The sequence below is a fragment of the Hippoglossus stenolepis genome, chromosome 22, assembly GCF_022539355.2.
Source record: "Hippoglossus stenolepis isolate QCI-W04-F060 chromosome 22, HSTE1.2, whole genome shotgun sequence".
Classification (NCBI taxonomy): Eukaryota; Metazoa; Chordata; class Actinopteri; order Pleuronectiformes; family Pleuronectidae; genus Hippoglossus; species Hippoglossus stenolepis.
The window spans coordinates 18,508,308-18,519,435 of NC_061504.1; the positions used below are offsets into that span (position 1 = coordinate 18,508,308).

General features: G+C 45.7%; 2 protein-coding genes across 4 annotated transcripts in view; one reads left to right on the plus strand and one right to left on the minus strand.

The window, feature by feature from the left end:
- stab2 (stabilin 2) overlaps window positions 1-7,207 on the plus strand; it is a 32,338-nt gene extending 25,131 nt beyond the window's left edge. The window contains exons 47-69 of the mRNA XM_035148129.2: window positions 25-117; window positions 314-469; window positions 565-693; window positions 838-897; window positions 1,037-1,213; window positions 1,597-1,686; window positions 1,759-1,905; window positions 2,400-2,459; window positions 2,536-2,659; window positions 3,000-3,149; window positions 3,227-3,331; window positions 3,538-3,645; window positions 4,055-4,248; window positions 4,325-4,466; window positions 4,628-4,761; window positions 4,845-5,010; window positions 5,241-5,347; window positions 5,418-5,537; window positions 5,632-5,778; window positions 5,914-6,024; window positions 6,106-6,237; window positions 6,655-6,750; window positions 6,953-7,207. Of these exons, the coding sequence (XP_035004020.2) occupies window positions 25-117; window positions 314-469; window positions 565-693; window positions 838-897; window positions 1,037-1,213; window positions 1,597-1,686; window positions 1,759-1,905; window positions 2,400-2,459; window positions 2,536-2,659; window positions 3,000-3,149; window positions 3,227-3,331; window positions 3,538-3,645; window positions 4,055-4,248; window positions 4,325-4,466; window positions 4,628-4,761; window positions 4,845-5,010; window positions 5,241-5,347; window positions 5,418-5,537; window positions 5,632-5,778; window positions 5,914-6,024; window positions 6,106-6,237; window positions 6,655-6,750; window positions 6,953-7,012 (2,808 nt within the window). The 3' untranslated portion in view covers window positions 7,013-7,207. The remainder of the gene's footprint in view (window positions 1-24; window positions 118-313; window positions 470-564; window positions 694-837; window positions 898-1,036; window positions 1,214-1,596; window positions 1,687-1,758; window positions 1,906-2,399; window positions 2,460-2,535; window positions 2,660-2,999; window positions 3,150-3,226; window positions 3,332-3,537; window positions 3,646-4,054; window positions 4,249-4,324; window positions 4,467-4,627; window positions 4,762-4,844; window positions 5,011-5,240; window positions 5,348-5,417; window positions 5,538-5,631; window positions 5,779-5,913; window positions 6,025-6,105; window positions 6,238-6,654; window positions 6,751-6,952) is intronic.
- The window catches only part of ovch1 (ovochymase 1), a 4,161-nt gene continuing 237 nt past the window's right edge, over window positions 7,205-11,128 (minus strand). The window contains exons 2-15 of one of the 3 annotated variants that reach the window (XM_035147818.1): window positions 10,892-11,001; window positions 10,670-10,708; window positions 10,501-10,581; window positions 9,952-10,135; window positions 9,653-9,728; window positions 9,319-9,508; window positions 9,098-9,237; window positions 8,703-8,853; window positions 8,594-8,629; window positions 8,280-8,502; window positions 8,053-8,210; window positions 7,871-7,969; window positions 7,631-7,767; window positions 7,205-7,493 (exon numbers count right to left, since the gene is read on the minus strand). In XM_035147818.1, coding sequence (XP_035003709.1) covers window positions 7,332-7,493; window positions 7,631-7,767; window positions 7,871-7,969; window positions 8,053-8,210; window positions 8,280-8,502; window positions 8,594-8,629; window positions 8,703-8,853; window positions 9,098-9,237; window positions 9,319-9,508; window positions 9,653-9,728; window positions 9,952-10,135; window positions 10,501-10,581; window positions 10,670-10,682 — 1,650 coding nt within the window. In that variant the 5' untranslated portion in view covers window positions 10,683-10,708; window positions 10,892-11,001 and the 3' untranslated portion in view covers window positions 7,205-7,331. The other 2 variants (XM_047338572.1, XM_035147817.1) reach the window with 2 other exon arrangements.

Sequence of the window (11,128 nt, forward strand, 5' to 3'; positions counted from 1 at the left end):
TAATGATGTGAACTCTTCTTTCAGATGGTGGAGATTTCTCTGAAAGGTCGCGGCCCGTTCACCGTCTTTCCACCGAGCAGCAACGCCTTCACAGTGGACAGAGTGGGCACCAGCAAGGTGACCACATGTTTTCACAACAAGTAGCTTAATAATCAATCATATTTAATTAATAATAATTAAACTTCTTCATTATTATTATTATTATTATTATTATTATTTATAAAATATACATATTCTATTAAACATATTATACAAAAACCCTGAATCTGTAATAAAAAGATGACCTGAAATAAACACATTTTTATTCATTTAGATGAAATCCCTGAGTTCGGAGAAACGTAAAGAACAATACGCCACAATCCTGCGAAGCCACATCGTCATGTGTCACACGCTGCTGCCCGCCGACCTGAGTCGACCCCGAAACCTGACGTCTCTGTCCGGACTCGTCCTGTCCACCAGATCAAGCCAGGTGACCAATCAAGCAGCTTAATGTTGATCAATATTTAAAAAGCTGTCACATGATCAGCTGATTCATGATGAATACAAACTGTTGAATATTTTCAGGGAAATATCTTCATCAATGACGCTAACGTGACGTACAGCGACGACGTCAGCATCAATGGGATTTTCCACGAGATCGACAAGATTCTGTTTCCTCCAGACATCAACAAAGACTCAGATCCCAACATCTCTGTCAGTTCACAACATTAATCAATAACTTTCAGATTGATTATTGATATTTAATTATGTAGAAACAAATTGATCTGCGGAGAATAAACCACTGATTGATTTATTTTTCTGTCAATAACTCGTTGTTTCTGTCCTGAACTCTAACAGATGAATCTGACCGATGTGGCCGAACGTCATGGATACACACACTTCTACAAACTGCTCGAGGTGACACACACACACACACACACACACACACACACACACACACACACACACACACACACACACACACACACACACACACACACACACACCTCATTGGCTGGCCCTGGTCACATGATGCTGTTGTTAACCTCTGCTTCAGGACACAGGCGTGATGGACCTGGTGCATGATGGGATGTACCAGCCGCTCACGCTCTTCCTGCCGTCAGACGTCGTGATGGCGTCTCTGCCTCAGCAGCAGAAGGACTTCCTGTTCCACCAAGACAACCGCATTCAGCTGGTGGAGTACCTGAAGTACCACATCCTGCACAGCCAGAAGGTTCAAAACCAAAAACTCTATTTAAGCTGAACCAACGAGAACGAACGTGAACAGTTACAATCAAAAGAATTCACTGAGTTTTTATATGAAGATAAAACTATGTCCTTAGCGTAAAGTGGCATCACACCTGAAAATTTATTAATTTATAATGTGTTTATCAAAGGAGAAACAAACATATACACATAAACATAGTTATTGTAGACATAATAAAAACTGGACCAAGAATCGATCCCTGGGGAACTCCAAACATCTCTTCATCACATGATTAATGAACCTTTTGTCTCAATGAAAGAAAACTACAAAGAGATCTATGATCATGTGCTCAACCACCAGGGGGAGCTCTACAGGTATGTTCTCTAAGAACTTCTTCTCTGCTCGCTCAGATTTACGCTGAAAGTTTGATCTATCTGGACTCGGCTCGGACGGTGCAGGGTTCACCACTCTCCTTCATCTGCGGAGGGACAGACAACATCGTAAGTACGACAGGAAATCAATGAGGAGTCGACGAGCGCGACTCTCACTCAACGATGTCTTGCTTTGAACAGGGAGAAATCTTCGTTAACGACGGGAAATGTCGCATAGTTCAGAGACACCTCGTCTTTAATGGTGGGATTGCATACGGGATCGACTGCCTTCTGACTCCGCCCAGCCTCGGAGGACGCTGTGATGAACAGACCACCTTTGAACTCCGGGTAAATCCTCATGTTATGTTCTGTCTGCAGCGCCCCCTGGTGTTTTTCAGATGAACTGTTTCTCATGAAGTCTGTAATGAAGTAATGAGAAATTTACAACAAATATGCTTCATGCTAATTTTATTTATAAAGCACATTTCATTTGAGTAAATTCAATGTGCTTCACATTGAGAGAATATAAAAGTTTTATTAAAACCAACTGCACCATAAAAGTCCTTTAAAAACTTTATTGTTCACTGTAACAGTAACAAGAACCATGAAGTTTTTTTATTATTATTCATATTCTATTAGATTATTTAAACACAATAAATTACTGACGTTTGTATTTTGAAACTTTGACAAACTGATCAGGTCAGAAAATATCAGAAATGCTAATGTTAGCTAAAAATGCTAATGGTGGCTGACATACTAACGACGTGCAGGTCGGACTGTGTGTCTCAGGTCGTTTCTCGGTTTCTAGTTTTATTCACGTCTTTTTTCTTCTTCTGTGGTAGATGAGTTGTGGATTTTGCTCGGCCTCAGCGTCTCGCTGTCCGAAAGGCTCCAAACTTAAGGTATGATCATCTTCATCGTCTTCGTCATATATAAAATAAAAAAAGAATTGTCTCTATACAAACGTCTCGTCTTTAGGAGATCCAGAAGTGTGACCTTCCCACCATGTTCGTCACCAAAAACTCTGGCTGTCTCAGCGTTTGCACCATCAACGTCTGGCAACCAAAGTGTTGTCATGGTTACCACGGACGAGATTGTCTGGGTGAGATGGCATAAAACATTTAATTTATTTCACTCAATTTGATTTAGTTGTAAGTTAAAGTTCTTATTTGTGTCACAATCTTCAAAATAAAATTCATATATAAAGTTATTTAAATTTTTCATCATCTAGACAAGTTTTCTTGACTCATCAGTTTTATACGTTTTAATTTTATATATTGATACAAAATAAATTTGAATACATTTTAGGGTTAGGGTTAGGCTAAGTCCTAATGAAAAATATTCTTTTATTCCATTAACTTTCCATCACTTTCAGTACAAATCGTCTTTACTTTGATTGTGACATCATCCTTGATTAACCCCGTGTCAATCGACGTGTGCAGTGTGTCCAGGTGGCGTCGGCTCCTCCTGTAGTAACCATGGTAAATGTGATGACGGTCACCTTGGCAACGGCACCTGTACCTGTGACGCAGGCTTCGGGGGCGTGGCCTGCGAGCAGTGCAGTGATGGGTTCTTCGGGCCCACCTGTAAAGGTGAGCAGTATCCTGAGTGACAGTTCAACCTAAAGGTGTCGTGACCTCTGACCCCTGTGACTTCTGTTTTTTATCAGCCTGTAACTGCTCAGAACACGGGCCATGTGACGACGGACGTAAAGGTACGGGGGCGTGTCTGTGTGAGGCGGGCTGGAGCGGCGAGCTATGTGACACTGAGCAGAGTGAGTGTGACGTACGATTTAAGTTTTATTTTAAATCTTTTTTATCACAAACATCATAAGAATGTTTTATTAGATTCATGTTTAGTGATGATCCACTTTTTTATTGATGGATTCTGATGAAACAGGATCCAGGTCCATTAAACCTGAGTGATGTCACTTCCTGGTCAGTGTGAATCAGCTAACTGACGGTGTCTCGTCTCATCCAGGTCACGTCTCTGTGTGTTCTCCACCCTGTTCTCCTAAAGCCGTCTGTACGGAAAACAGCACCTGCGTCTGTCGGCCATTTTATGAAGGAGATGGACTCACCTGCACAGGTAAACACTGGGCTCAAAAAAAGGAAGAAACAGGAAGTACGATTGTTGATGTGACTCTGTGTGACATCACTTCCTGATGATGTCATCACAGTAAATCAGTGTGTGTAACAGGAGCTGATCACAGTCAGTTCAGCTGCTTTTATTTTGAAAGAATATGATCGTCCTCTAACCACAAAGTTGGCGGTTCAATCCCAGTCTTTACCATCTGCATGCTGAAGAGAACCTGTAGTGTAAAGTACAGTGGTCATCAACACTAGACTATAAATAAAGACCAGAAGAAGAAGAAAGACCTGGATCTGCCTGTGTCTGTTGTGTATAACGTGACGTCTGGTGTCTCCATGTCCTCAGTGGGGACACGTGTCTTTATATGATGTGTATAACGTGACGTCTGATCTCTCCATGTCCTCAGTGGCGGAGATGTGCGGGGTCTGGAATGGCGGTTGTGCTAAAGGCGCTAAGTGTTCTCAGATAGGAGAGGTGGTGACCTGCACGTGTCCTAAAGGTCACTCTGGGGACGGGTTCAGCTGTCAGCCCGTTGACCCCTGCGTCTCTGGAGACAACGGCGGCTGCCATGAACACGCCACCTGCACCATGACGGCTCCGGTGAGGAACGAGTCATTTAAACACGTTTGCAATTTGACGTCTCATGTGTCCTAACGTGACGTGTCTGTGTGAACAGGGTAAGAAGAGGTGCACGTGTAAAGACAATTACGTCGGCGATGGTGTGACTTGTGAGGTCAAACAGCTGCCAATCAGCCGCTGTCTCCAGGGGAACGGACGCTGTCATCAAGATGCCAAATGTACAGACCTACACTTTGAAGGTATGGATCACATGCTGAGTTCTCTTCCACATCATTGGATGCTTTGAGTTTAGGGTTGAGAGGGCGTGTCTCAGCTGATCCAATGAGAACCAATCAGCGGATCGAGTTTACTCACTGTGTTGAACGTGTTGTGTTTAATGTGTCGTTGTGTTTGTGTGCAGATGCGACGCTCGGTGTGTTTCACCTCCGTTCAGACAGGGGGCAGTACAAACTGAACTTCAGTTTTGCGCAGCAAGCGTGCGGTGCAGAGGGAGGTGCCCTGGCCACGTACACGCAGCTGTCCTATGCTCAGGAGGTCAGTGAACATGTCACGCACACACTAGTTCACGTGTTTCATCATGTGTGTCATCACGTGGTCAAACTGACGTGTCTCCACAGGGTGGGCTCAACATGTGTGCTGCCGGCTGGTTGGACCAGGCCCGGGTGGCGTATCCTACCACCTACTCAAACCCCAATTGCGGCTTCGGACACGTCGGCATTGTGGACTACGGAGTCCGCAAGAACCTGAGCGAGTCGTGGGACGTCTATTGCTACCGGATGAAAGGTGAGCGAGGAAGAGGCGGCCAGATGAAGTCATCAGATTATTTACAATATTTGTAATAAATATTAAATTTTTATCGAAACTTTAATGTTTTATTTTGATTTAGTTTCATCTGACTTTTAAATGGATAAAAAAACTTTTATTTTGACACTTTTACTTTATTTGAGTTGGAGGTTCAATAAAAATAGAAGTGATGAGGACGTATTAATCAGAGAGGCTGTGATTGGTTGCAGAGGTCAGGTGTGAGTGTCAGGTGGGTTACGTTGGAGACGGGCTCAGGTGCACAGGAAACCTGCTGCAGGTGCTCATGTCCACTCCGACCTTCTCCAACTTCCTCACGGTGAGTCCCAGACTAACAGGACACATTAAATCAGATGACGTCATCGTGACCTGTCTTTCTTCTTCTTCAGCAAATCTTGAACTGCTCACAGGTGTCGTTGTCAGGGAAACAGTTTGTGAAGCGTCTGAGCAACTTGACGGTTCAGTCCACGCTGTTCGTACCCGACAACGACGGACTGCCTGACAACCAGGTGAGACGAGAACTAAGATTCTGTCCGTCCTCATCAATCCTCACCTGTCCGTACCTGTCCTCATCAATCCTCACCTGTCCTCGTGTCCCTGCAGACTCTGTCTCAGTGGGACATTGAGTACCACCTGTCCGAGGGGAGGGCTCTTCCTCTCAGCGAGCTGAAGAACGGGAGTCGAATCAGGACAAGAGTCGGGAGTCTGACGATCCTTGGAGTGTCCGATCTGCTGGACCCCTCAGCTCTGGTCAGTCATTACATCCTGTGTCAATAAGGGGGCGACGTTGCCCGTCCCCAGACATGTGTCACATAGAATTAGTCATGAGTTGGATTTTGATGACCATGACAGCGGTTGTTGTTTGAAACCATTTCTTTTCCTCAGTCGTCTCGTTACATCAACGATCGCTTTGTCACCAACTCAGACGTTGTGGCCTCAAATGGGATCATACATGTTCTTCAGGGTCCACTGAAAGCCCCCCCCCCTCGCCAAGAGGTGAGTGTTGTCATGACAACACAGCATCCCTCCATCCTGACCCCACATGAGCAGTAACTATGACTGTGATTGGTTCTGCAGATGCATGTGGGTCACAAGGCGGGGATGGGAGTGGGCGTGACGCTGCTGGTGGTTCTGGTGGCGGCGGGCGTGTGCATCGGATACAACTTCTACAAAAACAACAACAAAGGATTCCAGTTCCACTACTTCAAGGTCTGTGTGATCAGTGATTGTTTGTCTCAGAATCGATTGCTGCCACCTTGTGCTGATGTCATCTGCAGTGAGTCTGTGCAGTAGTGATCGTGGTATCAAGGTCCCGCCCACACACACTATCCACCAATCATGATGTCTCAGCCTGTTTTAATATCATCAAATAACTAATTCAAACCAAACTGATCAGAAACACATCAGTGAGATAAGAACGACCTGAAATGACAGAAACATCTTTGACAAACATTTATTTAACGTCTTCTTTGATTCTTTACTTTGATCAAGGTCCCATATGCTAACATGGAGGAGGAGGGGTTTATGACCTATACTGTATCCAGCCACCAGTGGGTGGAGAACAATGTTTAAATTAGTGTATGATATTTTCTGGTTTCATTGATAAATCGTCTTCGTCCCTTAAAGGAGGATGAAGAGGAGGAAACGGTGCCCCCTGCAGGCAGCAGCATCTGTAACCCTGTTTATGAAGCAGCTCCAGAGTCAAAGATGTCTGACGGCACAGTGAGTCACTGTTTGACACACATCATCAAAACAACACAGCTTCAACACATTCTCTTATAATCAGCTGTTTCCAGTCGTTTTGCTTCATCTGTTTAAAATTTGGTTTTCAAGCTGACGTTTCTTGACTGAACTAAATAATGAGTGAGCGAATCAGAATGAGTCTCAGCGAGTCTCAGCTGTGTTAACCTCAGACTGTTTTCAGGCAGAGGACAAACACGTGGTGGTGGACGGAGGATCGTACGACCTGCTGCAGGACGGCTGAGAGAAGCTGCAGCGTCATACTCACGCTCCGAGTTTCCGGCACCTGATCACAGCGAGCGATGAAGCTTCGTCATCAGGTTTCAGCCGAAGAAGAGTTCAGGTGCTCCTGATTGGTTGAGTAATGTAAACTGTAGAAAACAATCTAATCATGTAACTGAGAAAAGAAGTTTCATCAAATAAAAAACAAACAAACAACGGTGACATGACTTTTAATTACAAGAACGTTCACAGTAACAGCTGATTGGTCAGAAGATTCTTGTCTTGTTTGTTAAAAGAAGAACATGATTGGACGATAAACAGTTTCCAGTCAAACTGTATTTTCAAGAGTCGTCCGTCACCTTCGTGATCCAAGAATGAAAATCTGACACCGCGGTGAAGACGGATGGTTTGTCTACGTCACAGCGCCGACTGCCCCATGTGACCACGCCAAACAGGAAGTAGGAACTGCGCTTCTGACAGTAGAGGGGAGCTCCGGAGTCGCCCTGTGGAGGAAGACACCAGGTGTCAGTCCAATGTTACTACACCCGCCTACCCCCACACCGACGCGTGTGGCCGGTCGACGGACGTGAACGCTGCGTTAACTGACATCAGGGGTTCGGCCGGTATATAAACTTGTTACCATGCAGGAGGCGGAGCCAGCAGGATCAGCACAGATGTGAGAGTCAGTGACGAGTCCTTCCCCCCAACGCCCCCTGCAGGACGTTCCGTTCACCAGAGTCAGTCCAGCATGGTGGAGACGAACAGCATCAATGTGACCTACACACACACACAGACACCTCATTCTCTCAGGACTTTTCTTCCTTAATATTTTATCCATTTAGACTTTTCTGTCCGAAAGGTTACAGAGGGCAGCGGTCACCTGTTGCCTTGGTTACGCCCCAGCCAGTGGTGAAGCAACTCCAGCTGTCATTGAGCTCCTCGTCCTCATCAGGGACACAGACTGGAGACACATTTGAATCTGAGACAGAACAGAGGACACATTCAGGTGTGACAGACGTTGGACAGACGTGGATACGTGAGAGTCTGAGTTTGTGTTTATACTAAATCTGGCAGACACGCTGAGGCGGAGCAGAGACAGGTCAGATTTTGGTGGAAAGCTTCCGTCCTCCGGCAGGTTGAAGACCTCATCCACAGAGACGCTTTGGGACGATAAGAACCGGAGGTCATGAATTCCTAGAACCACCACGTCGTCTTTGGCTCTGTGGAGAAAAGTAAATGTCCGTAACAGCGGTGACAGAACCTGATGTCACAAGGGCGCCGATGTTTACCTGACATTGCAGTGTTTGGCAGTGACAACCCAGCGGCGATGGATCAGCACGCCGCTGCAGTAGTGGCGTCCGTTGGACTGAAGGCTGACCTGCCAGGGCCAGAAGAAGGGACAGGACTCCGTCACGTTCTCCACAGACACGTCATCGTCCTGCGATGTCGAAAGACTGGCTAGGCCCGGAGAACGACCACAACTGGAGCTCTGCCGCCTCCCGCACCTGTCGTCTGTCTCCAGATCACATGACATCAGGACAAACATGATAAATAATGAAGGCCATCTGATCACAAGATAAAAACAGTGTCAGCTCAAACGAACCTCCGTCAGCGAGCTCGTCATCGTGCATCATCTTATCTGAAAGAGAAACAACAAACTCATCACACGTTTCAGGTAGAAACTCCGGTTGTCAGCTCGTCTGTGAACGTACTCGTGTTGTCGTACAGCCACTGGGTGTGTTCTTGCAGTTTGGTGTAGACTCCTGGTCGTCTCGCTCGTCCACAACCAACGCCCCAACTTATCAGACCCGCCAACTCGTATTTACTGCCAGTGAAGCAGGACAGAGGACCGCCAGAGTCGCCCTAACAGCGACGGACGATGAGGTTACACACGTTCGAGACGAGGTAACAGACGTTAAGAGACAAGATTACAGACGTTAGATGTTCGAGACAAGGTTACAGAAGAGGACGACGAAGATGAAGAAACTAAGATGTTGGACGGACAGATTTGTCGTGTAGACTCATCACATGTCTGACTTGTTTTAAGGGTTAGGGTTAGAGTCCAGGTTCTGATGGTCTCGTCGCCTCTGACAGGTTCAGGTCTCACCTGACAGGCGTCCACTCCTCCTCTGCCCCTTCCAGCACAGAACATGGAGGACCTGATCCTACCACTGTAGTACTGGTTACAGACATCAGAGGGCAGCACAGTGACGTTCACCTCCTGCAGTCTGTTGACTCGAGGTCCGTCTGGTCAAAGACAAGAGATGTCAGGAGGCGTCAGACTCGACGGACTTGACGTCACCTGCTCTCAGGTGTGTGAGGACTCACTCTCTCGGGTGGTGCCCCAGCCGGTGATGGTGCAGCCTCTGAAAAGCGGCAGAGGACTCGTCCAGATGTCAATGGGTCTGACGGACGTGGTGAAGACCAGAGGTTCCTGCAGCTTCAGCAAAGCCACATCGTTCTCTTTGGTCCGACTGTTGTAACGATTGTGTATGATAATGAGCGCCACGGCGACTGACTGAAAGGTGACATCATGCACACACACACACACAACAGGTTTTATATGTTCACATCACACACACAATAACATATTATATAACATAATATAAACTTTGTTCTGACTGATGCGCGCGCGCGCACGCACGCACGCACACGCACACACCTGTTGTCCTGGCTCCTCAGGGTTGTCCAGGTCATGTTTACCCGCCTTCACGCTCCAGAGTCTTGCCGTGTTGTACCTGCAGCAGGTGTGATTAATTCTCATTGATCAGCTGATGACGTCACGACTCGTCCAGAACCGTGTGTGTGTGTGTGTGAGAGAGAGAGAGAGAGAGAGAGAGAGAGAGAGAGACAGAGAGACAGACAGAGAGAGAGAGAAGAGGGAGAGAGAGAGAGAGAGAGGAGAGAGACAGACAGAGAGAGAGAGAAGAGGGAGAGAGAGAGAGAGAGAGAGACAATGACCTCTGAAAGCAGTGAGCAGCAGACAGGATCCAGTGCGGAGCAATGATGGCGCCCCCACAGGCCGGCATGGACGCAAAACACAGAGACACCTGCCACGGCCACGAGTGAGCCCAGGCCTCCTGACCGCCGATGATCCGGGACTCCAGCTCCTGCTCTGGCAGGAAGCAGCGGTGGCCCGCTATGTCTGAGAGGATGACCGGGTCACAGCAACAGGTTAGTTAACTAGTTAGTTCAACTACTTGATTAAACAAGTCCAATCAATGAGTTCAGAAAAAAAGAGTTTGATCAAAAAGAGTAAAACATTAGAGAGCAACTCACAATTTAAATTTTAAAAACGATAAAGTATTTGTACGTGAATAAAACATTTTTCCCGTTTCTCTGTATGATTAATCAACTAAATTCAACATTTTAATACAAACTCCTTATGTTATTAATATTTTCATTATATATTATTTCAACTTATAATACCAGAGAACAAACTTGCAATTTATACATTTTATATATTTATATATTCATAAAGAGGATGAAAATACAATCACTTGAACGCACCGTTGAATCCAAAGAGTCCAGAGAAAGTTCCGTTTTCCTTAGTTTCAGGGAACGTCTCATTGAGCTGAGTCCAGTTTCCACCTGAAGAATAAAAATAACTTAATCAGATTCGACCAATCAGATTCCAGTTTGACTGAATGTGACGAATCAGATTAGAGTCGGACTGTACCTGCAGCCGTCATGTTGTTGTTTGGTGCTCTGACCTCACCTGAAACACAAACATCACGTCAACGTCACGTGTGAACATGTTGAGACTTCACAGACTCAGGTGAGACAAACCTGAGAGAAGTGAGGACAGACGCAGAAGACAGAGCAGAGACAACATCATCCCGTCACAGCAGCACGAGACAAACCACACGAGCTCAGCTCACGTGCTCTTCATCAATCTCACCTGTGTGATGTCACACCTGCGTCACCACTTCACACTCATTCAATCACAGTCAGTGACTGTGCACTTCACTGTGACGTCCTCCAGGTGGCAGCAGAGTGGTCACTCGAACACTGCAGAGAAAAAAGTGAATGTGATGATATATATATATATATATATTATATATATATAATATATATATTATATAATATATTAGATTAGATTAGATTATATATAATATAATATATATAATATATATAT